The sequence below is a fragment of the Mus pahari genome, chromosome 10 (assembly GCF_900095145.1).
Source record: "Mus pahari chromosome 10, PAHARI_EIJ_v1.1, whole genome shotgun sequence".
NCBI classification, from domain to species: Eukaryota; Metazoa; Chordata; class Mammalia; order Rodentia; family Muridae; genus Mus; species Mus pahari.
In genome coordinates this window covers 96,414,548-96,440,237 of record NC_034599.1, presented here as the reverse complement: position 1 = coordinate 96,440,237, position 25,690 = coordinate 96,414,548, and the positions used below count along the sequence as shown (strand labels likewise).

Genomic DNA, 25,690 nt, shown 5'->3' with positions numbered 1-25,690 from the left:
TCTCTCTCTCTCTCTCTCTCTCTCTCTCTCTCTCTCTCTCTCTCCCTTCCTCTCTCCTCTCTCTCCCTCCCTCCCTTGTTCCCCATATGATTTTTAAACTTTTTTAGGCTTTCTTTCATGCCACCAAAGTGTCATCCCGGTCTTGGTTCTTTGTCACCTTTGATTTCTTTTGTGCTTTTCTGAGTAAGTCTTTGATTTCTAGGCCTTGACTCTCCACTCTTCATAAAGGCCCCAATGCCTATAACTTCCTGGTTACAATTGCTGTAGGAGGCCTGACCTTCCATCTCCTCAGCTCCCGGACTGTCAAGCTGCTACTTTTATGCACAGGATGCTGGCATTACAAGCTCAGTTGGCACAAATGCAAGTCCTTCCTAGTTCTCTTTCTATAGCTTCTGTCTCTAAATAGAGAACCTTGTTATAATCCTCTGCCAGTCCCTCCCATTGTCCCTCCATCAGCCCACCTTAGTACTTGGAAATTAACCCAAGGCCTGGATCATGCTTAAGCAAGTCTTTACCATGTAGGATGGTGGAAGCAATTTGGTTATATTAAAATTAAGCTGAATTAACCGTTCTACATCTACATAAGCACATTCATATTCAATAGACACTCATCACTACTGTAGTGGCAAAAAAAAAAAGTATAATTACTCCAAATATCTATTAATGGAGGAATGGTTTAAAAACACTGTGTTACTGTTACAGTATAGAATAAGATCCAATGGTTTTAAAGAATTACCTTGATTTGCATAATGGTGCAGAAGAAACTGTGAGGTATATAAGTAGCTGAGAGCTACAGAAGTTCATGTGTGTTAAGATCTACTGCTAAGAAAAAAAAAATGTAGGCTTGTAACATCACACAGACTCGTATATAGGTAAATGAGTACAAGGCACATGCATGGAAACACAAATTGTGATTTCCAGGATTGGAACCAGAGAAAACATTGGGAGTTAAGGAACGCAGAAGTGAGGGTTTTTAGTTTGTAAGGAAATAATCTTAAAATATAACGCTGGCTTCACACAACCCTGCTTCATAAGGAGATATGAAAACTGGCAAGAAAAAAATACCAGGAGGAACCAAGGAAAGCCTTCGAAAGGGCGGAGGTCTTTAAATCGACTGTTCGGTTGATTAATTGTTGCAAAGAGAATGCAGAAAAGATTAAGTAAGCAGCTCAGATAGGACATTAGCTCCGGGGACTAGTATGAAGTAAAACTGAAAATGTGGATGAGGATTGAAGAACATCTTCTGGGGCAGGTCTTCCATTTGGAGAGCCAAGGACGAAGCACAGAGGCGGGGAAACTGCCTTAGAGTACCACCTTCTTCCTGCCCCTCCATGGAGCTAGAAGTACAAAAGGCCTCAAGATTTTGTCTGAGACAGGCTTTACTCCCTATCTCCAGTTAACCCAGAATTCACTGTGTAGACCAGGCTGGCCCCAGATTCACAGAGATCCATTTGTTTCTGCCCCCCAAGTGCTAAGATTAAAGGCAGGCATTAGCATGCCTGGCTTTTTCCTTTTTTCTTTTCTTTTCTTTTTTTTTTTTTCTTCTTCTTTTTTTGGTTTTTCGAGACAGGGTTTCTCTGTGTAGCCCTGGCTGTCCTGGAACTTGTTGTTTAGAAATGAAGATTTTTTTTTCTTTTTCTTTTAAAAATAACACCCATAGAGAACATGGCTCTTTTTTCTTTCTTTTCTTTTTCTTTTTCTTTTTCTTTTAATTAATTAATTAATTTATTTATTTATTTGGGTTTTTTTCGAGACAGGGTTTCTCTGTGTAGCCCTGGCTGTTCTGGAACTCACTCTGTAGACCAGGCTGGCCCCTCAAACTCAGAAATCCCCTGCCTCTGCCTCCCAAGTGCTGGGATTAAAGGCGAGCGCCACCACTGCCCAGCTTGTGGCTCTTTTTTCACTTGGCTGAGAGGGCAGGTCAGAGGAGAGTGGTCACTAGAAAGCTCTTGTGAATCGAGTGCCACCTGTAATGAAGATGACCGTCCTCTCCTCCCAGCACCGCCATAACCTTAAACATGCGCTCCTGCTGGACAGAAGGCACACGCCTTCCATTCACCTGTGGGTCAGTGACGTCCCAGTGACTACAAGGGTTCCATCTGGCTGATCCACCCCCTTTCTCTACCCAGGAAAGAACACTGCTGAATGGGCTAAGGATCTGAAGCAGAAAGACTTCGAGTTGCTGTGCCCTGATGGCACCAGGAAGCCCGTGACTGAGTATGCCAGCTGCCACCTGGCCCAAGCTCCAAACCATGTTGTGGTCTCACGAAAAGAGAAGGCAGCCCGGGTTAAAGCTGTGCTGACTAGCCAGGAGGTATGAACTACCCAGGGTCTGCTACCGTTTATTCCTAGCAGGGGCAGGTTATTCAGAGTTAAACGAAGCTCCGAAGCTCCGGAATGAGCATTTCCTTTCTGAAAGCTAAAATTAGGACTCTATAGATTGTGGCTCAGAATATCTCAGTTCAAATCTCAGTTCGGCAGCTTTCGATCCACGCCATCTTAGGCACATGGCTTAAAATGTCCACGCTCGGTTTCTTCACGTATTAAATGGAAATAATACCACATCACACGTTTCTAAGTTAATTTAAAAAATTAAATGAAGTAGTGCTTGCACAAGTCTTAGGAAATGTGTTTCTACAGGGAGGGCGCACAGTGTGCTAGCTGGGACTGGATTCCTCAGACCTGGTTCTGCTCCTGTGGGACTCCCAGTCACAACAGACAAATTCCCAACTTGACCCATGAGCTCTCAGCACCTAGAATCTGCCTTCCAGCTCATTTGGATCTTGACTCAGGACCTTATTTTCCTCAAGAATGTTTTTCTGAAAACATTTTCTGTATGTCCCTTCATACGAGTCTTAAGGATTGACTACTACTTCTGTAGCATATATCAATTGCGCCATATTCTTAACAGTTTGGAAAATACAAGACTCTCACCCTCAGGGCCAGCCTTGGGGGACAGTGGGTACAGGGGCCACTTGAACACTTTTATCCCTAGGGCTACTCTACACAAAAAAACATTACCCTCCCTTCTGGTAGAGCTTCCTGCCTTTTAATTTGTCATTAGTTTTAAAAGAGATAGGATGGCGTACTTTGAGAAGCCCCTTTCAAAGCATATGATATTCTCCAGTGGTGTTTCGAGTTTGACATTAGATTTGAGTCAAACAATCATACACTCGCTAATGGTTTCATATCAGCATGACCAAATGTTTAAAGAGACTCAGCGTGAAACCTTTAACCTTTCTACAGTGTTTTATACCTCTGCTTCTTGTGTAGACTTTTTAAAATGCTATGTCAATTATAACGATCTTCAGTAGCTCTCCGTTGTCCCCAGAGCTGCCTTGGACCTTTCAGCGTCCTGTAGTACAGGTGTTTCCGGTTCGAGACGTAGGTTCACATCTATTTTCTGCTCATTTGACAGACTTTATATGGGGGAAGCGCCTGCACTGCCAATTTCTGTTTGTTCAAGTCTACCTCCAAGGACCTTCTGTTCAGAGATGACACCAAATGTTTGGTTAAACTTCCAGAGGGTACCACACATGGAAAATACTTAGGGGAAGAGTACATGCAAGCTGTCGGTAACATCAGGAAGTGCTCAACTTCACGTAAGTAGAATGAACCGTGTGGAGAGGTTACAGAGAAACACAGTGATGGGTGCTGGAATGGTAGTTACAAGAACTCAAATCCTTAGGAAACAGCCACGTGAGCAAGGCAAAACCTAGCATATACAACCACATGGGTTATATGCGCATATTGTTAAGGTGGTCCCAGACCCAGAGTACTAGGGCAGTGAACTTATTATATGTACACAATCCCACCTTATTTCTAAGAAGATAAAAAAGGGCACTAAACTTATTAGAGGTCCTTGTCCAGAATGGCAATGGCTAGCAAGGTGTGACAGCGCAACTTCAGGTGACAGCTGGATTAAAGCTAGATATCTTGTCCTCACTCCACCCAGCTACAATTTTAGTTGAAAGAAGAATATCACAGAGCAAGAAGAATATCACAGAGCATCCTTTTAGACAGCTCTGTTCACAGAACATCCTCTTAGACAGCTCTGTTCTATAGAACTTCAATAATGAGAAGTTCTGGCTAGCAAGAAAGTTGCTATAATGTTTTTACAAGTTGCCATATGGAATTCTAGTGTGAGCAATGTGATTGTTGAGGTTTAGTGTTACAAAATCCAAGTTAATATTTCCCTTACCTGTATGCTCAAGAGAACACCAGTCTAGCTTTGTTTTTCTCCACTCCATCCTCAGACCCAGCTCAGAAGTTGCTGGAGACTTCCAGCTACCATCTGCCTCACATTCTCAGGGAAGAAGGGCCTTCCTAGGTAGCTTCTCCTTATGTGAATTCAGGTTCAGAGTCTCACCGATTGAAAAGCAAAGTTGGGGATGCCATAGGGCAGAAAGTCACGTGACAGCTTCTCCATCCGTGTATGAAGCCCCTCCCCCTGGGAGGCTCAGGAGCTGTGTAGAGAAGTAGGGATGGGTGGGATGGGGCACAGTATGCATGAGAGTAGCAGAACAATGAGCCTTGGCACAATTTATGTGATACTGAATTGTCCATTTAGATCCTTCATTCCGCTAAACAGTTCATAAAAGTAAGAGTGTTCTGAGTGTTCTATGTCTTTCTCCTCTCCCCAGGACTCTTGGAAGCCTGCAGTTTCCACAGAAATTAAAATCCAAGAGATGGGTTGCCATTGTGATAGGGATGGATGCTCACGTGGTCCATGGGCTTCTCTTGGCCTTCATGCCCTGAGGGGTTGGGGCTAACTGTGTACGTCTTTGCTGCTGTGCCTTACCACATACACAGAGCACAAAATAAAAAATGATTGCTGACTTTATATTTCCCAAACTCTATTCTTTTCTAAATATTTTCACCAGGATTTCTTTCTACCATCTGACTAAATATCATCTAAACTGAACCCTGTCTTCTGAGCTCAAGATTCAGGTAGTTGGGGCTGGAGAGATGGCTCAGAGGTTAAGAGTACTATCTGCTCTTCCAGAGGTCCTGGGTTGAATTCCCAGCAACCACATGGTGGCTCGCAGTTGTTTGTATCTCCAGTTCCATGGGATCTGATGCCTCTTTTGCTCCACAAGATCCTGCATACATGTGAGGCACATAAGCTCACACAACCACATACACATAAAAATAAAAGATCAAAAGTAAGAATCTTAGCCAGACAGTGGTGGCGCACGCCTTTAATCCCAGCACTTGGGAGGCAGAGGCAGGTGATATCTGAGTTCAAGACCAGCCTGGTCTACAAAGTGAGTTCCAGGACAGCCAGGGCTACACAGAGAAACCCTATCTTGAAAAACCAAAACCAAAAAAAAAAACCACCTTTTTTTTTAAAAAAAAAAAAAACAAAAAACAACAACCAGGTAGTCTTTCCCTTGGCTCAGTGTGGAGCACACAGTCACAACTCTTGTGTCCAGCTGAAGAACAGACATTTTTGAAAATAGATTATCCTATTAATCTAATATAATAAAATCTATATGACCACAGACGTGCATATGTGCACATGCCAGAAAGAAAATTTTGTTACAAATAAATATGCCCTAGTGAGTACTGAGAAAGTTGACAGAAGACCCACTTTTATTAATTCACTGCGAAAGAACATCCATGGTCCAAAACCAAATCTGAATCAACTTTTCGTAAAAATCTCCCTGCGAGCCTGACACTGCAAACAATTGGTTGTCAGTCAGTGGGCGGAGTCCTTTCTCGTCAGTCAGCGAAGGGAAGCTCTTCAAGTGCTGGTCTTTGGGAGTTTTGGTTGTATAGGATGTGGGGGTGGGGAGGAGCTGCGGAGGGCGGGAACGTCTATGGCGCCCTCTAGTGTTACAGTCCACCTGTAGGCCGCAGGTATTCAGGCCCTTAGCTTTGCAGTCAGCTCAGTCAGTAAGGGTCCAAGCTAGGAAATCAGAAAGTTCCATCCCACAAGGCCTTGGCTAATTTGTATGAAATGAACATTAAAAAGAGTGCTTTAAAGAAGAATGGCTCAAGAGCTCAGCGTCAACACTGACAGTGACTTTTAACAGATTTTAATAGTCTGCCCAGTGCCTAGGGAGAATTGGGGCCCCGTTCCTGTCTCATTTCTATCCCCATGCCTCCCACCCCCCAGCCCACTTGCCTGGAAGGTACAGGCTCCATGTCCCCTTCTCCCCATGTAATAGTAATAAGCAGTTGACTGAACACACAAGAGACTAGTCATCAGCTCTACAGTCTCACCCTGGCAGAACTCGCTGCTATTCACCAGCTCTGCCATGCAGGAGTCCACCCTCCCTTTCTTGGGATGGTTTTCCTCTCTGACATGGTCATTCTCTTTGAGTCCCATCTCTCTGTGTTCACTTGTGACCTGAATTGTGAGCTTATCCTACCAATCTGGGCATCTTAAGAATTCTCCTCTGGACCCAGCGTTCCCCTCTCTTTTCAGATTCCCTCTAGCAATGCATTCAATATTTATATTTGAGACCCAAGTCTCCAGCATACTCCTTCTACACCTCCTTCCATAAGGGTCCGAAACTGCTCAAGGAAGACCCCAGACTTGAATAGTATGTGTCTTAGTCAGGGTTTCTATTCCTGCACAAACATCATGACCAAGAAGCAGTTGGGGAGGAAAGGGTTTATTCGGCTTACACTTCCATACTTCTGTTCATCACCAAGGGAGTCAGGACTGGAACTCAAGCAGACCAAGAAGCAGGAGCTGATGCAGAAGCCATGGAGGGATGTTCTTTATTGGCTTGCTTGCTCTGGCTTGCTCAGCCTACTCTCTTATAGAACCCAAGACTACCAGCCCAGAGATGGCACCATCCACAAGGGGACCTCTCCCCTTGATCACTAATTGAGAAAATGCCTTACAGCTGGGTCTCGTGGAGGCATTTCCCCAACTGAAACTCCTTTCTCTGTGATAACTCCAGCTTGTGTCAAGTTGACACAAAATTAACCAGTACAGTATGCAAAAACAAAGAGCGTTTATTCTGCAGAAGCAGCCAGCATGAGGAGGTCAACCATTATTTGAAATGGTGACCCTAGATAAAGGCATGCAGGCCTTCTTATAGGGGGCAGGAAACTCTCCGGAAGGATTAGGTAATCTAAAATTTCATTGGTGGGTGCTAGGAGTCACAAGTGATCAGTGGTCTACATTCCTATGGCATGAGTGTCCAACCATGTGATGACCTTGGGCTGTCCAGCACAGATCGCTCATTCTGAGATAAGATATGTCCCCATTTTTGTGGTTATCCTCAGGCTGTTCTTTGCGAGAGGGTTTTATGATCTGTTTCTGGATTTTTATGGTCTGTTCCTAGAGCTGGTGTCTTATGGCCTAGTTTCTGGGACTTAGAGTCTATTCCCGAAGCTGGTGTCTTATGGCTTTGTTGTTGTTGTTTTGTTTTTTTAAATCAGGCCTGGTCCTCAAAATGGAGACAAATGGGGTCCATAAGTGAGGACAAACGAGGTTTGTATTGTCCCTTCACTTCAACCTGTGGATCTACAGTTTAGAGTATTACAGAAATCAGAAACGCAACCAGTCAAAGGCAGGGGCTGCAGTGTAGCTCAGTGACACATTGCTTGCTCCAAGTTTGCTCCTCAGCATCACAAACTAAATAAAGCCAGCGAACAGACAGAGAGACAAACCTGAGGTGAACATCCATAGCAGGACTTTCTGGGCCCACCGACGGTACGATGACACAGCGACTTTTCGTAAAGTTTAAAGCTTAGTCCTTCTGCTTGGACTCTAAACTTAACCCAAGCATTCTAGCCTATGACCCACCATGTGGCTAGGTCTGTGGCTTTCTGTTCCACTCTGGCTTGAGTCTGTTCCCTCCCTCTGAATTCCCCTTGTCTGATTCTTCACCCTGCAACCCTCTCTCTGCCTACAAGTTTGGCTTCCACTTTCTGCCCAGCTCTCGGCTGTCAACTCTTTCTTATAATCATTCAGCAGTGAGATACACTTTTTTTTTTAAATTGCCTCAGGGATGTCTGACCTTCAAGTATTTGAGCAGATGTGGAAGGTATTTACAAATAATAAGGTCCAAGATGGGCCTTTGAAATGAGGATACCAGAATCCTGCAAGCAGGATTCTCTCTGCCCCCGACAGAATTAACAACTGAAAATACAGAGATACTGTAATGAATTTGTTTAGTCTTTAAGTAACATCGAGTTTTCTTGTCATCTCCCAGGCAGACCTGTACGTAAATACTTTAAAATAATGACAGCTACTTAATGACAGAGGCTGCAAATGGCCCTCAAGGCTTGGCCACTTCTGACCCACAGAGATATTTTTAAATTGAAGCTCACATTTTTTAATGTTTTCGATCACCCACTGAAATCTTAAGAAGAGTTCCCATCAAGATCTTTTATAAATAAGTCCTCTTGAGAAGCTGAAAAATCGTGTCTACTCCAGGCCTCTCAAATGGCCTACCTGATTGAGTAGGCATGCTTCCTTTGGGCGGGTATGATCAATCTATTGTCGAGATCCCCACACCCTCCGGAGCACTGATTTTCCTGATTGCTTTTTAAAATGCAGTCATTTGAGTTTTCCGTGATGGGCATGTCAACGCAGGACACAGAATTACTGTGTTTCCCACATGTCACTGGCTTTTACTCAAGCCTCTCTTCCGTGCGTCTTTTTCTGTTTTCTGTAGTTGCCAGCATAGGTTAATGCATCCTCCAAAATTCAGTTCCATCTCTAGCTACTTTCTTCTGACCTCATAAAGGACTCGACATGTCTTTGTGGATTCTCTGTGACTCAATCACATCTCCGGTCACATCATACTGTGGTAAAAATCTCTCATAAATTTCATCCCATATAACAGCCGAGTAGAAATCCTCATCCTCAAATGAAGTTGTGCAGCCGTTAATTTTGCCAAAATTCATCATTCTTTCAAAAATCGAAATGAAATGGGAGTAGAGGGGTAGATTTGACCAAAAGACATATTCATTTATGAGATTCTCCAAAGATAAAAAATTAAAATGCAAAGGAAAAAAAATTCCACAAATCTATACATGTCTCAAAGCATGCCGGTACGAACACACTAGCTAATTGGGTTGTAGAAACCAAAAAACTCCAACTCCCATCAGGCCCTTAGCCGAGATACCCCTATGGAACTACAACTCCCGTGATGCTCCGCGCCCCGCCACGCTGTGGAGCCTAGAGCCACGTAACTTTGGCGGCCCGGGAAGACTACACACCTCTCTCATGGCTACGGCGAACACCCGGCGAGTTGGCGATGGCGCCGGTGGCGCCTTCCAGCCTTACCTCGACTCCTTACGACAGGAGCTTCAGCAGAGGGATCCGACGCTGCTCTCCGTGGCGGTGGCTCTACTGGCGGTGCTGCTGACGCTGGGTGAGGCGGCCGGCATTCACGGCGAGGGCAGGGTGGCTCGGCGCCGCAGGCCGGGGAGGCGGACGGCTGGGTTCCCCCTTCTATACCACCCATCCTCCAGACCCGAGCAGTGTGGAAAGGGGACGCTGAAGTGACCTGATTCTTGGGACAGGATTTACCTGAGGCGCCCCTGTGCGCTTGAGCGCAGCGTGCTGTGGCCGCCTTCGCTCACTCCCAACTTTGAGCCACTTGTGTCAGAGCTGGGCTCTGGGCTACGGGGGTACTAAGGTAGAGTAGAAATCCACCAATCAAATTTAGCAAGCCACTAATTTCCCCCAGATCCACCGTTCTGTGTATACTTGAAGTCTCCACATTTGGGATGAGGGAAATAGACGTGAAAAAGTTTACAATCGATAGTGGCCAGCGCTCAGTGAGTTCCTAACAAAACTGACACTAACCCATGTGACAGTGAAAGTAGCCCAGATGGACACGTTTTTGTTGTAAATGCCTATTAATAATGTCTTTAGAAAATGAAGGCTGCCTTTCTCTTCTCTGCAGTGTTCTGGAAGTTCATCTGGAGCCGAAAGAGCAGTCAGAGAGCGGTTCTCTTCGTTGGTCTCTGTGACTCTGGGAAAACGTTGCTGTTTGTCAGGGTAATGCTTTGATTTCCACCTCCGTTAGACTTAAGAGGGATTGGTATGGCATTTCCGTAGCCCTGTCATCTTGCAGTTTATTTGGTACAGCAAGTTTGGGACATGTTTTAAAAGGATACTTAATTTTTTTTCTTTTTAATTATATGTATGTGTGTGGGTATGTGCATATGAGTGCCTCTACCTGTAGAAGCCAGATGTGTCAGACTTTGTAGAGTCGGACTTCAAAGCTGCCTGATGTGGGTGCTGGGAATTGAATTCAGGTCCCTTGCAAGAGCAGGATGTGTTCTTACCCAACTTAGTTGAGTCTCCAGCCCTGGGAGTTAATTCTTGACTTCCTTGGAAATACAAAAAGACTCTGGGAAAAACCTGTAAACACACACACACACACACACACACACACACACACACACACATGATGCTGTTGGAATACATGGTCTGGAGATGGGGAGATAACTCAGTCTGTTTTCTTGCCTGGCAAAAAAATGAGGGCCTGAGTTTGAGTCCGTGGAACACACATGAAAGCCAGGTCCAGAGGTACTTGTCGGTAGTCCCAGTGCTAAGGAGGTAGAGATACAGTGGATCCCTGGAATTCCTTGACTCACCAGCCTTGCTAGTCGGTGGTCTCCAGGTTCAGTGAGAGACCACAGCCTCACAAAAGAAGCTGGCTGGCTGGGTGGTGGTGGCACACGCCTTTAAAGCCAACACTTGGGAGGCAGAGGCAGTCTGGTCTCTTCAAGTTTGAGGCCAGCTTGGTCTGTAGGATGAGTTCCAGGACAGCCAGGGCTGCACAGAGAAATCCTATGTCAAAAACCAGCAAAAATAGTAAATAAATAATATGGAGAAGGATTGAGGAAGGACTTCCTCCCGGCGTCATCCTTCAGTATACGTATACATACATGTGTTAAAAAATGCATTATCAGTTTCTTGGGCTACTCAGAATATAATGGTTATAGACATACGTTCTTTTTTGGTTTTTCCAGACTGTAGACCAGGCTGTCCTTGAACTCAGAAATCCGCCTGCCTCTGCCTCCCGAGTGCTGGGATTAAAGGCGTGACCCACCACTGCCCGGATAGATATATATTCTTAAGTGTAGCTTGCGTTCTTTTTCTTTCTTTAAACAATCAATAAAGGATAAAGGAAGCCCAATAACTTTTGCTGATTGATTTCTGTGACTTAAAATAGTCCCAGCATGGCCAGTTCTGAGCAATACAGCATTACCACAATCATGACAAAAATTACCCTCCTTTGACAGTTTTAAACTAGTGAGGGTTCCTTTTACTAATATTTAGTTTTATGTAAGCCGGTGTTTTTTTTAACCGGACATGTTTTACTATGGAGAATTTACCCTCTTCCTTTGGAGGGTATAAATAATAATAATAATAATAATAATAGTAATAGTAATAGCTATTATTTTAATTGTGTGTGTGTATGTGTGTGTGTTCGTTCATGTGTGTAAGGGCTGGAACATGTGAGCCCTGGCACATCTGTGGAGGTCAGAGGACCAGAAGAAGTGTTGGTCTTCTCTCATTGCTGTGCCAGGCTAGCTAGTATGAATTTCTGGAAATTGCCCTGTCTCCCTTCCATTTTCCTGATAGAAGTACTGGGATTATGAATGCGTGTACTACTAGATCTGGTTTTATGTGGGTTCAGAGGGGCTGAACTTAGGTCATCAAGGTTACACAGGAAGTGTTTTATCCACTGAAACATCTCCTGAGGCTGTGAGTTGTTTTTGGTGCCTAAAATCTTTACAGGTCAGTAATTTGGCCCCTTGCTGTTGTTTTTAAAAAAAAAATACTAATAATGTTGGACCCAGGGTGCCATTTTTGGGTCTTCTTGCAATGCCATCAGCACTGCAAAAAGGAGGAATAAAGCTTGTAATTAATTATTATTCTACAAGTTAAAAATAAAGCAGTGTGATCCTTTACAGCTGTTTCAAGTAGCATTCATTCATTTGACCTTACTCTCCACAGAATTAAAATGTTATTCTTTAAACTGAATTTGGTGTTATTGTAATGCGCTTATTACCCTGATTTGTCCATCTTGGTTTTTTTTTTTTTTTTTTACAGTTGCTAACTGGCCAGTACAGAGACACACAGACTTCTATTACCGATAGTTCTGCCGTATACAAAGTCAACAATAACAGGGTAAGAGGTATCTGTGGAATGTTCTAGAATCTGACACTCTTGCTTACTGAGTTCTACTGTCATGTGTGTTGCTGACCAGAAGCAACTTGGGGAGGGAAGGATTTAATCTGTTTACACTCCTGGGATGAAGTTCATTATTAAGGGAATTCAGGGCAGGGTCCTGGCAGCAGAAGCCATGCATACTGCTTGCTGGTTCACTCTTCAGTTTACTTAGCTAGATTTCTTCATAGCCCCAGACCACCTGCCTAAACAGGGCACCTCCCACTTTGGACTCAAGAAAATGGCCCCATAGACATACACACAGGCTAGTTTGATGGACTTTTTTGGTTTTTCGAGACAGGGTTTCTCTGTATAGCCCTGGCTGTCCTGGAACTCACTCTGTAGACCAGGCTGGCCTTGAATTTAGAAATCTGCCTGCCTCTGCCTCCCAAGTGCTGGGATCAAAGGCGTGCGCCACCGCCGCCCAGCTAAGGAGAGACCTTCTTGAATGGAGTAGTCTGAAGATCTTTTGTAGCTTCGTTTTATGTAGAACATATTCTGCATAACAGATCTGCCCTTGGCAATATAGATAGCAGATTTAGTCCTGCCCACCCATCCTTGTAACTTATGTACAGGGTATAAGACATTTTATTTTTAGTTTCTGTCTGTCCAATATTACTATGAGATTCAGTAAGTACTGGGTCTTTTTCTGGTATAAGTAGGCAGTATGTAGACATAGGACAATCATTTGGTTAAAAGTAGTTGTCCTTTTCTGCCACTGCTAGCCAGAGTTTTCTTTAAAAGCCATCCCATAATTAGATTTTTATTACTCAGAGCCTTGTTAATGTCTAGTGCTGTTATAGTCTTTTGCTTTTGAGATTATCTGGTGATGAATATCTTTTGTGAGATTCACATCATGTACCCCAGTTCCACTCATCTCCTAGTCCCTCATATCCACCTTCACCCTTGCCCAAGATAAAAAACACACAAATACTCCAAAGCATAGAATAATTCTTGTCGTGGAAGCTGTAGTATGTCACAGCATGTCCCACAGTTACCCCTCTGTTCACACATTTTACTTGCAAATGTTCACTGCAGTAAGTCATTGGTCTTGTTTGAGATTCCTGGCTTCTGTGACATCGAATGATGGATGTCTTAATGCTACTATATTACATATTTCAAACATACTGTGAAGAACCAGAAGAATGACTTGTTGCCCACCTGTATAGCTGCAGGGTACAGAGGGTAACTGCCAGGCTGATTATAGTGACACCTGAGCTTTGGTGAGTGAGGGTCAAGGGCTCGGTGGCTGATTAGGGATGGAAGGATAGGTGTGCTGGCTAGTTTTGTGTCAACTTGACAGGGGCTGGAGTTATCACAGAGAAAGGAGCTTCAGTTGGGGAAATGTCTCCACGAGATCCAGCTGTAAGGCATTTTCTCAATTAGTGATCAAGGAGGAGGAACCCTTGTGGGTGGTACAATCTCTGGGCTGGTAGTTTTGGTTCTATAAGAGAGCAGGCTGAGCAAGCCAGTTGAGGCAAGCCGGTAAAGAACATCCCTCCATAGCCTCTGCATCAGCTCCTGCTTTCTGACCTGCTTAAGTTCCAATCCTGACTTCCTTGGTGATGAACAGCAATGTGGAAGTGTAAGCTGAATAAACCCTTTCCTCCCCAACTTGCTTCTTGGTCATGATGTTTTGTCCAGGAATAGAAACCCTGACTAAGACAATAGGCGATGGATGAATTAGACTTTTGATTTTAGAGACCTTTTTCTTCCCCTTTCTGGTGCCTTCAGAATTATTGTCAGCAAATAAAGGGTTAACCATCTAACTTACTGATTGATGGATTGCTCTCAGACAGGGTCTCACTGTGTAGATCAGGCTGGCCTTGAACTAACAGAGATTCACCTCCCTCTGCCTCCCAAGTGTTGGAATTAAATGTGAGTGCCATTCCTGGTTCTGGATGGCTAAGCACCATCCCTGGCTAAGGCCTCCCTGTATAGTCTAAGCTGCCTTGGAGCCCAGAGTCCCCTCACTCCAGCCTCTCATTGTTGGTATTTTAGAGATGTGCTGCAGCAGCCCATCCAGTCCCTGCACCCTGTCAAACTGAATTGTTTGATACTGACATTTTACATTTGAAGAATTACTAATTTGATGGATCCTTGTCTCAGGGCTTCTGAGGGTAGTAATGCTAGAGACCCAGGGCATTTGCACATGTCAGGCATGTCAGTCTCTGAGCTACACCCCAAGATGTTTCTAAATGTGTGTGTTTGGAGTGGGAACATGTGTGCCACACACCTGTGTAGAGGTCAGAGGACAGCTTGAGGGAATCACTCCTGTCCTTCTATCATGTGTGTTCCAAGGATCCTCCTCAGGCTCAGTGGTAAGGACTTCTACCTGCTGAGCTGTGTCACTGGTCCTTAGCTCCAGATTTTAAAGTGGAATGTTCCAGGGTATAATCTAAACCTGTGTATGTATTATAGCTACTGCCCTGTGTGAGTGTTCAGGACTTATCATGTGATTCATCCAAATTGAGGGGTACTGTTCCATGTCAACTGCATGCCAGATCTTGAAGACTTAGTATGAACAAGGGATAATGAACAGTAATGTTTTGGGGTTAATTGGGAGGCTGGAGAGATGTTGTATTAGGGTTCTCTAAAGGAACAGAGCTTGTAAAATGAATCCATATAAATATATAATAAATTCCCTATGTATATTATATACACAGTGTATGTATATTAGACAATTTGTTGGTGAGGGTCTGGGCCAGCTACCCAAAAGGGCATAATGAATCTAGAGGATTGTGTGCAGTCTGTATGTGTTAGTGACTTCCTTCTGCAGATGCCATGGTCATGATTGGTTGAGGATAAGGTCACTGTGAGAAATGGTGGATGGCAGAGCCATACACGTACCAGACCACACCTGATGGTCTTGCTGTCTCTGTAATAATATTTGTCCAGTGAGCTCCTGGGATGGTGATTGCACCTACTACCGTATATAGTGAATTTGCCCAGTAGGGGAAGAGGAACTGGAACAAGATATTGACAAAGTTGGAACAGATAAATGGTATATCTAGTATACATTTAATTACTTATTTAAATTGATATATTAATATAAATAAATACTTAAAACCAAAAATAAAAGCTATGGATGTTTCATTAAGAAGATTGAGAATCCCATTAATTATAATATATACTATAACTTTACATTATTTGTGAGTAAGTTTTCATGTGGCCTGCATATACTCACATTGGTGTGTTTCCTAAGCCTCAGATAGACCGTGCTTCTGTGATTCCCTCAGACAGTAAAGTGTTGCCATTCTCTTAAAAACGTTTGTTGCTGGGCATGGTGGTACAGGCCTTTGATCCCAGCACTTATGAGGCAATGGCAGGTAATCTCTTTGAGTTCAAAGCCAGCCTGGTCTGTAAAGTGAGTCCCGGACAGCTGGGCTACACAGAGAAACCCTGGCTTGAAAAACAAAAACCAGCCAATCAAACAACCCACTTATTAACACTGTAATGTTGTGCGTCTTCCCTTATTTTGCAGTGCACTGTTCCCTTATAATTCATGTCAGGAACTTACTGTCTCACTGCCAGAGCTTTGGACATGGCTTTGTTTAGTTTGTGTGCACAGGTTTGTTTTGTGTGTGTGTGTGTGTGTGTGTGTGTGAGTGTGATATGCGCGTGTGTGATGTGCACTCGCCAGAGGTCAAGCTTGGGTGTGGTGTTCCTCAGGGTGCACGTTGGTTTTTGAGACAGGGTCTCTCACTGTCCTGCAGCTCACAAAGTAGGTGGCAGACCAGAGAGCCTCAGGAGTCTGCCTGTCTCTGCTCCCCAGTGCTGGGGTGAAAAGTGGCTCCACACTGGGGTGTTTTTATTTTTATTTTTAAATATAGGATTTTGGAAACTCAGATCTTTTTACCAGCTTTCCCCCAGCTGCTATTAAAAAAAAAACAAAACAAAAAAAAAAAACAAAAAACAAAGAACAAAGCTTTTTTTTCTGTGCCTCACGTATACTAGGCAATCCTCTACCCTTCCTTCATCTGTGTTTACTATTAGGATATCCTCCACAGAAATCCATCTGACTTGCGGCCTGCAGTAAACATTTGCTTGATTCATGAGCTCAGCTCCAGTGTGCTGATCTGATGGTAAAGCTCTGTCTTGTGAACCTGGAGCTGGACCTAATGGTGATGTGATGTCACTCTTGCTGTCCTCAGGGTAACAGCCTGACTCTGATTGACCTCCCCGGGCACGAGAGCTTAAGGTTTCAGTTCTTAGATCGCTTTAAGTCTTCAGCCAGGTAAGTCTGTCCTGAGTCCATCTGCACGCTCACGCTGGTTCCTCAAGTCTGTCCTGTGTCCATCTGCACGCTCACGCTGGTTCCTCAAGTCTGTCCTGTGTTCATCTGCACACTCATGCTGGTATGAGATGCACCTTGGAGCAGCCATTTCTGGGGTGCTAGGACTCTGAAGATGTAGGCGCCTGCTTAAGGATTGCTTTTCAGATTGAGCACTCTATTAGCATGATGAAACTTCATGGTAACCCTAACGAAATCTTTGTAAAATTTTTGTGTTAACTTTTAACTATGTGTATGTGGGGCAGGGTATGTGCATTTATGTGCAGGTACAGCATAGGCTAGAGGAGGGAGGGTGTTAGATCCCTTGGAGCTGAGGTTACAATTGGTTGTGAACTTCCCAACATGGGAATTGAACTCAGTTCCTCTGCAAGAGCAGAATACACTCTGAACTGTTGAGCCATCTCTCTCTCCCCTGACTCTGAAGATAGATTTAACGACATGTTAAGACTATTACAATCTGGAAAAGGAAATTTTAAGGCTAGGATGGACTCCTGAAGATCCTAAACTCAAAACATTAATTATACTCTTTGGTTTTCTTTTGATAAGGCGGCAGTATTTCTCTAGCCCATGTAGCCCAGGCTGGCCCTGAACTGTAAGCTTTTTCTATTCCAGCTTCCTGGCTTACATAAACTAAGTGGCTTTTCTTTCCTGTCTGCCTGCTTGGTTTTGGCTTTTCAAGATAGAGTCTCATGTACTGCAGGTTGACCTTGAACTTGCTATATAGCTAAACAGAACCTTGAATTTGCAAGTGCTGGGATTACAGGTATTGTCACCATACCTAGCAAGTCTTTCTTTCCTCTTACTTTCTTTTCTCCTCTTTTCTTTTGGTCATCAATAAGAAAACAGAATAGAGTGCCACAGTACCACATGGCACAGCAAGGTCTCCTTACCCCTACAGTAGTGGTCTGCTCTTACAAGCAGCTTTGGAGCTAGTAGTTGACTGGGTGCTTTTCCGCTGGTGGGTTTGGAGCTGCCCACTTCATAGGAACAGCCGTATAGAGACCTTCCTTATTATCTCCCTTATATAACCCAGCCAAAAGCTAGAGGCAGCATGTCTGTTATTAAATTACACTAAGTTGATACCTCAAGGAAGAACTATTTTTAGTGTAAGTCCTCATGTCATTGATTTTTAAATTCTTTCCTAAAATTTGTATGCTGTAGTTTTAAATGCTTTCTTCATGTTTGCTATCTAACATTGATAAAAAAAGTAAGGTAAATTTGTATGATGTTACAATGATGTGAAGACATATTTTGATAACTGAATTTGGAAAGCATCTTGGAGATGACGCTGTGATGGTTTAATTGGCAGTCCTGTGCCTGAGGTGTTACTGTTTCTTTTGACTCACATTTGAACCTCCTTTTTGTCGAACATGTCTAGACATAGATTTTGTCATTCATTGCTTCTTGCCTCAAGTGGATGGTATTAAGCAACCTGTCATAGATGAGAATGTGATTTTTTTATTAGATATTTTCTTTACTTACATTTCAAATGTTATCCCCTTTCCTGGTTTCCCCTCTGAAAACCCCCTCTCCCTTCCAGAGAATGTGATTTTTAATCCTCAGACAATTGAGACATATCTAGAACTGCTAAGTTTGGCATAATTGGGTGTTCTTTTCTCCTTTTCCCTCTTATTGGGCACTCTTGGCACACACTGCTTAGGAGAGGCAAGGGGACAGCAACGTTGAGACCTGCCTATGCTATCTAGTCAGTGTCTCAAGGACAGCTTCTTTTTTCTTTTTCCATTGTCACTTGGAAATATTTTAGAGTTTGTAGTACAATTACACTGTTTTCCAAGTATTTTGGATAAATAGAATATTCAGCATATAAAGATAAATCCAAGTTAGCAGACTTCACTCAGTCATAAAACTGTTAAGTCGAAAATACTTTTACTATGGTATATGACAGTTTTCTTTTTAAGATTTCTTTTAACATTTGGGTACATGTCCCTGTTCTTGTTTGTGCACCGTGTGTGTGCACCGTGTTTGTGCAGGGACCCAAAGGACCAGAACATGTCACTTGACCCCCTGGGCTGCAGTTATGAGCAGTAGTGAGCTGTCCGATGTGGGTGCTGGGAATCTAACCTAGGTCTCTACAAGAGAAAAAAGTGCTCTTCCCATGACCCGATGTGACATTTTAAAAAATTCTTCCTTGTGACCTAAGATTGTTTTTCCATCTCCTGATTTAAAAGTATATTAATTTTTTTCCTGTGGATTCCTGCCCCATTTTAAAAAACAAAAAACAGTATCTAATCAGGACCCATTTCTTTTTCATGAACCATAACAAGCACCTGTGTTTTGAGTTTCCCCGATATTTGTGATTTCCTTGCCAAATTCTGCTCCTTCTTTTCAGGTTCTGTTTTTCTCAGTGTATCTGCTAGAAATGTTTCTAGAGGAAGAGTGTGTCATGAAGTTGCTGGCTGTCTTTCACTTAAAGCAACCTTTATTTGGGCCTCTATTTTGTTTTTTCATGGTCCTTGGTTTTAGTTGCATGTGAGGTCCTGGGTAGCAGCTCTGAGTGGTCTCATGGAGACTGCCGACCACACGTCTGCTTTTACAGAGTGCTAGTGCCAGTGTAACTGTCATTTCCCTATGAGTCATCTGTCTTTGGATTTGTGGTATTTGGAATTCAAGTGTACCAACCTTCACAGAAGGGTGTTATCATCTGTTAAGTGCAGGTCCTGGCGGGCAGCTGGACCAACCACCCTGCGCAAAGCATGCCACTCAAAGGTAATCTAATGGAGACCATAGCCGGAACGTAATTCCAAAGAAACTGAAACACCTGGTTTCCATGCCTTGACAGTACAAGGCACACGTGGATACTTTACAGGACTAAGAGCCTCAAGTGAAAGATTAGCATAAACATCAAGCCAGATTCATCAAACCCTGTGCCTGCTGCCTTGCTTGTCACAGCATGGGTCCTTCTCTCCTCCCTAGCTCTTCCATAGTTTATCTAACACATCCTTCTCTCTCGAGTGTTGTGTTAGCCCCTCAGATTCGCTGTTTGCTGTATTCTTTTCAGCTGAGAGAACCTCTGTTTAGTTTCTACTACGCTGCTAATTTTATTTACTATGTTTATAATGTGTTCTTTTTAAAATACCCTTTAAAACTCCACCTATTTTTTTATTTGCTTCTAGTATTATCCTCTAAAATAAATTTGAACATACATTATGACTTTTTTGTTGTTTTTTGGAGGCAGAATTTCATGTACCTGAGCCTGACTTTGAACTCACTGTTCAACCAAAAATGAACTTGAGTTTTTGATCTCCTGCCTCTTCCTCCTCAGTGCTAGGATTACAGGTGATCACTTTGGTTCTATGCTGGGTGGGATGGGATATATATATATATATATATATATATATATATATATATACTACTGTGCAAGCACTCTGCTAACTGAGCTACATGTCCAGCCCATAAATGTGCTTTGTAGATTACTCTAAAGTCCAGGGTTTTTTTTTTTTTTGGGGGGGGGGTGCTGGTTAATCTCTTTTATAATTGCATATTTTAATTTATGTTTTGATCCAGAACCCCTCAAGAGAATGGGTACCATCGATGAGACTGGTGGTCTTTGTGTAGGACATGAAAGGCCAACTCCACACAACTATGTTCATTGATGGGACTGGGGGTCTTTGTTAGTATAGGACATGAAAGGCCAACTCCACATAGCTATCTCATCAGGGTTTGATGAGTATGGTCCATAATTTTTTTAAAAACTTTTTTTTTTCTTAAAGTTTTATTTATTTCATTTGTATGACTACGCTGTTGCTGTCTTCAGACACTTCAGAGGGCATCAGGTCTCATTACAGATGGTTGTGAGCCACCATGTAGTTGCTGGGAATTGAACTCAGGACTCTGGAAGAACTCTGAGCCATCTCTCCAGCCCCCAATTTTTACATAATCCCTTGCTTAGGGCTCTTATTCCAAGGGATAGTGTCCACTTATGCCCCACAGCTGTAGCCATTGGAGACCAGGTGTTTTAACGTCTTTAAAACTATTTTCTAACCACAGCCTCCATTACACTGCCTTAGAGTTGGAGGCTTTGCGGGGCGTTTGGTCCAGCTGTCCAGACCCTGTTAGCCATCGCACATTCTCTGCCCCAGGACCTGTTGTCTGAGGTTCCCGTGTGTTATCTCTGGTACTTGATGGTGTCACTGCTGTGTCTGAGGTCAGGTCCCACATAGTCATAATCCTTGAGTTCCCTCAAGAGTGTTCTGTCTTCCACTTAGGCACCAGTAGTCTTCACAGCACGAGCTTCCCAGGGCAGTGTCCTCATCCTTTCCTCTCTGGCCTGGCCCCCCCTTCACCCCTGCCTGTGTGCTCTTCCCGAGATTTAACATCTTTCTTTAGTCTCCCTCTTTGTTCTTCCATTGTGGGTACATTCTGCCCTGGTGTTCATCACATAGATCTGTCGGATGGTTTTCTGACCCTTGAGAGCCCAAGTCACTTCTTGTGTCCTTTTAGCTTCTTCATGTTTTGTTTTTGTTTTCTTTTTTTACTTAAATCAATGCATGCCTGTGTGCATGTGTGCTGTGATGGAGGGCTGAGTGGAGAAACTAGGGATTTGTCTTGTGGCTCCTGCCTGCTGTGTGTGCTCATGTGTCCTTCCCTTTAACTGTCCCTGCAGGGCTGTGGTGTTCGTGGTGGACAGTGCGGCGTTCCAGCGGGAGGTGAAAGATGTGGCCGAATTTCTGTACCAGGTCCTCATTGACAGCATGGCTCTGAAGAACACACCGTCCTTATTAATAGCCTGCAATAAGCAAGGTGCTTCCTGGCAAAGGCAGCCAACCACTGAGGATTGCTGTTGGGAATTAGTTCATTTACCCAGAGTTGTTATTTCTGTGCACGGGGGAAGGGCTGGAATTAAGCATTAATTAAGGGATTAAATCTGAACATCTGTTTCTATTACTTTCCTGGTCTTTTACCAGGTTGTCCCAAGGACTGGCAGCTGGGGGCTCTGTTGATATTATATCCTTTTTCACGATACAGTGCTTTTTAAAGATCGTAAATTATCTTACTTTCCCAAATGTTAATTTGTGAGGCCGAGTACTGTCGGTTCTGGGGGGATTGTTGGGCCTCTCCTTCCAGACAGGCTTCGCCACTGTTCCCTCTTACCCCAGCGCTCACAGTCGGGTTGGCTGGGCCTCAGCTTTGTGGCCAGGCCGAGTAACATACAGGAGTTGGTCCTCCAGAACTCCTTCACGGCTAATTTCCTAATACCTGATGAATCGTGCAGCTCTTAACATCTTTTGTGAAGGTTTTTGTTTTGTGTGTATGTGAGGGAGGGGGGCAGGGGTGAACCTCGGGCATACCTGGTGCCTGAGAAGATTAGAAGAGGCTTTGGATCTGCTGGGACAGTTGTGAGTTGCCCACATGGGTGCTGGTACTTGAACCCTGGTCCTCTGGAAGAGCAGCCAGTGCTGTAACCACTGAGCCATCTCTAGCCCCAGCCATCATCTTTTATTTTTTATGAGGAGGGCAGTCAGTACTGATTTGGCTTGGGCTTTATGCCCTCCTGGGCTCACTGGCCGTGTGCCAGGTTTCTCTTTAAAGGGTTAATGCGGTGTTGTGTTGAAAGTTCTCCTCAGATGTCAGTCATGGTTCACGTATGCTTGCTTTCTTTCAATGGACCGGACAGGTTACATATTGAAGGGCTTGTAAGGTGTGGGAAACTTAAGCTTGATTAGTTTTAAGGTCATTAGCACTAAAACAATATTTTGTTGTATCTTATGTTTTAAAGCATTTTTCAAAACCCTGCAAATACAGAATTTACTTTGACAGAAAGGAATAATGATAAAAAGTGTTTTAACAAAGGAATGGGGAATGAACTAGTTGGTATTTTCTTTCTGTGCTAGAAGTCCAGGGAGAAGACAGATTCTGGTTTAAACTAGAATAATGCTCTTTTTTTCCTTCCCAGATATCACAATGGCAAAATCAGCGAAGTTAATTCAGCAGCAGCTTGAAAAGGAACTGTAAGTGGGGCTGTGCTCCGGGTGGAGTCCTGACGGTCGGAGTCGATACACAGCTTAGGATCTAATGCCGATCAGAGTCGTAGCTGGGGTGGTATGGAATATGTGTTAAAGGGATTCATAGAATTATAAAAGACATGGGGTGTTTATAGCCATTTAAGTTTTTCATGAATTCTGGAAAGGTGTGTGGCACCATGCCCTGCTTGTAAATTTAGTCGGATGTAGTATTTATGAAATGTCCCCAGCAGGAAGGCAGCAAGCATGCCTGTGTGCTCTACAGGGCCAGCAGCTGGCAGCACAGTGACAGCTTGGGAAGGTTTTCCTGCTTACAGATAAACAGGACAGATGAGATGAAAGCCTGTGGATGTATAAGCTTCATATCCAAAAAGACTCCCTACCTACCCATTCTGAAGTTTCAAAACCATGAGTTTTATAATACAGTGGGGCCATTCAGGAGACCTTAGAAGTAGGTAGAGGCTTCAGAGAGCTGGTGTGACCTGGGCCTCCTAACCCACTGGTGTCTGTCTGAAACAGTGATCCATGGATATAAAGGACAAACCAGCAGTGTCAATACCGACTGGTGTTATCCCATCAGATTTAGGAACTGATAGGAATTTGTGGCTTTGTTGTGTCTGACTTGTCCCTTTGCCCCCAGCAACACCTTACGAGTCACCCGGTCCGCTGCTCCCAGCACACTGGACAGTTCCAGCACCGCGCCTGCTCAGTTGGGAAAGAAAGGCAAAGAATTTGAATTTTCCCAGTTGCCCCTCAAAGTGGAGTTCCTGGAGTGCAGTGCCAAGGGTGGACGAGGGGACACTGGCTCTGCTGACATCCAGGACTTGGAGAAGTGGCTGGCCAAGATCGCCTGAGGAGTATCGCTGGCCACAAGCTTTGGTCATGTGAGACTGACCTGCAGTTTGGGAAAGGGCTGTGGTGGTGTAGACTGATAAAGAGGGGGCATGACACTGTTTGTAGCATTTCTTGAGTTCTTGAAACAATTGTACTAGCTTGAGAGTTCCCCCTACCTCATCAGCTCCTTTCTCAACTAGTCCTTTTACCTAATTCCCATATTCTTTCTCCCTTTGCTAGGTGTTAGGTGTAGCATCATGTTAGTGTGAGACATAACAGAGAGGGCATCACCTTGAAAGTAGGGTCGCATCTGAGAAGTCCTTGTCTCCTGCCTCTCTGCATTGGTCCCTTTTCCTGGGACCAGATCTGCCTGTTTTTGGAATAAGTGAATTTGCAGTTTCATTGTCAGTTCTTAGTGAAGTCTGGGATGTGAAGGTAGTTACAGTGAAGACAGCTTCAAAACCACAGGGTACAGCTGACAGTGTGTTCTTCATGGGCTCAGTGACCGTCTCCTCACCACCCTAGGTTCAAAAGCTGCTGGAACCCTCAAGAGTTACCCTCACAAGGTAGCTCTAGGAGCCAAATCCCCAGACCCTCGTGGGTTAGTGTGTTCTAGAGACTCCACTGGGGAGAGCTAGAAGACAGCACATTGCCACTTTGGGTGTGCGTGAGCCCAGGCTGTCCTTTGTGCTACTTGATCAGCTCCTGTTGTATCACCCCAGCTAGAGTGCTATGGAACAATACAAACTGAAGATGTCCACTGTGCATTTTAAATATATATTCATTCATGCTTTAAAAAAATGTTGCCTTTTTAAAGTGATACTGTCTTCAACATTTGTGTTACTGCTTTTATAAATGACTGGTATCTTGATAAATAACTGCACTGAAAGCATTGAGTCAAATGATGAGTACAAGTGGGAACCTGAGCTAGAATTGAAGCCCAGCTCCAGGTTACTGAGCCTACAGATCGCTGCATATGTAAGGTCTTGGTCTCACACAGAGTCAGGCTTCACTAAAGTCTCACTAAAGAGACAGAGCATTGACTCAGGTGCAATGCTCAGGGAGCATGTGTGGGAGCTCTGAGCTGGCATTGACCAGTGAAAGGGACAGGATAAGCACACGGGTGTTCTCTGGCAGTCCAGCCCAAGCCTCTGCCTGCTGACACATGGCCTCCCCGTGGGTCACGTGAGCTGATAATAGAGTCTCAGTCCATGATTCCTATCATAAGTACTCAGCTCCCCACCCCTAAAATATCTACTGGCCTTGCTTATGGTGTATGAGACAGATATAGCACAGGACAGGTAAGTCATGGGATGCCTATCAGTTCTCACTGGGAAGCAGCATTGCTGCTAGGATTCTTACTGCCCTTTGCACACTGCTGTTCATCTTGGTCACAGACAAATGAGAAGAGCATGATGAAGGATGCTCATATCACAGTAGGTGCTCATCAAAAAAACCTTCCAGTTAGAAAATGTGTTCACTGACCTCTCTTTTTTCTGGATAATAACGTGATTTTACTTAGTGGGAGAATCAGTACATCAAAAAAGTGACAAGGATGGAGAGCAAGGATAAATATTATTTATAGCCTGTGTCCTGAGCAAAAGGAAACTGTGCAGGGCTGGGAACCAATTTGGTAGAATGCTTGCCTGGAATGCATGGGTCTGGCTTTGCTGTGGGCTGCTGTAAAAGCCAGCTCTAAACAGACAGCTGCATCAAAGATTCTATGTCTGGATTCTTCCATGGAGCCATGGCGGAAGTAGCTTCTCACTGCTAGGTGCCTCGTGGTCTCTGGGGAGGCCTTAGCCCCTGCCACTGCTTTCCAGGGCCTCCAGCACCTCCTGACGTGAGCTGTTCTATCAGAGGGGAGGTTTGGCAGTGGCCCAGCCATTGAGCTGATTCAGGCACATTAAAATATAAGGCTATGTGTGTGTGTCTTTTATTTGGGAACCCAGAACGTTGCTGTGAGTATTGAGGAGCTCGCAAGTAGATTTGAGTAAAATTGACAACAGGTGGCACCCAACGTGGGACTTATACTCACTTTTAAAAGAGATTCCCAAGAAGAATACACATGCCTCCCTTTAAGATTATGAGTCAAGGAGAATGTGGTTTTGGTTTTGCTGAGACGGGGCTTCTCTGTACAGCTCTGGCTGTTCTGAGCTGAGCTGAGTCATGTTCCTCCCCAATCCATGCAGGTTCAAAACTAAGGTTTTGATTCATTCTAGTTTGGCACACATGATTCTGGGGCTTGTGGCTTAAGGCTAGGACACACCCAGGCTGACCCAGGGTCATGGGCAGTGGGCTAAAGATTCAGCCAGACACTCTCCTGTCCTGGGCTGCTACAAAGAGCTTAAGCCACAGATACTAAAAGCTCCTGCTGAGATAAGGCAGGCTAAAGACAATCCTAAATAAATTTAAAATAAA

The 25,690-nt window shown here is 44.1% G+C and overlaps 1 protein-coding gene across 2 annotated transcripts in view; it reads left to right on the top strand.

The window, feature by feature from the left end:
- The window catches only part of LOC110328604 (serotransferrin), a 40,873-nt gene extending 16,772 nt beyond the window's left edge, over positions 1-24,101 (top strand). The window contains exons 15-23 of one of the 2 annotated variants that reach the window (XM_029542909.1): positions 2,130-2,314; positions 3,419-3,602; positions 9,087-9,344; positions 9,882-9,976; positions 12,044-12,121; positions 16,315-16,397; positions 21,079-21,215; positions 22,369-22,423; positions 23,076-24,101. In XM_029542909.1, the coding sequence (XP_029398769.1) occupies positions 2,130-2,314; positions 3,419-3,602; positions 9,087-9,344; positions 9,882-9,976; positions 12,044-12,121; positions 16,315-16,397; positions 21,079-21,215; positions 22,369-22,423; positions 23,076-23,289 (1,289 nt within the window). In that variant the 3' untranslated portion in view covers positions 23,290-24,101. Of the gene's footprint in view, positions 1-2,129; positions 2,315-3,418; positions 3,603-4,643; positions 4,844-9,086; positions 9,345-9,881; positions 9,977-12,043; positions 12,122-16,314; positions 16,398-21,078; positions 21,216-22,368; positions 22,424-23,075 lie in introns of those variants that run through there. The other variant, XM_021208025.2, reaches the window with a different exon arrangement.
- Positions 24,102-25,690: the final 1,589 nt, after the last annotated feature.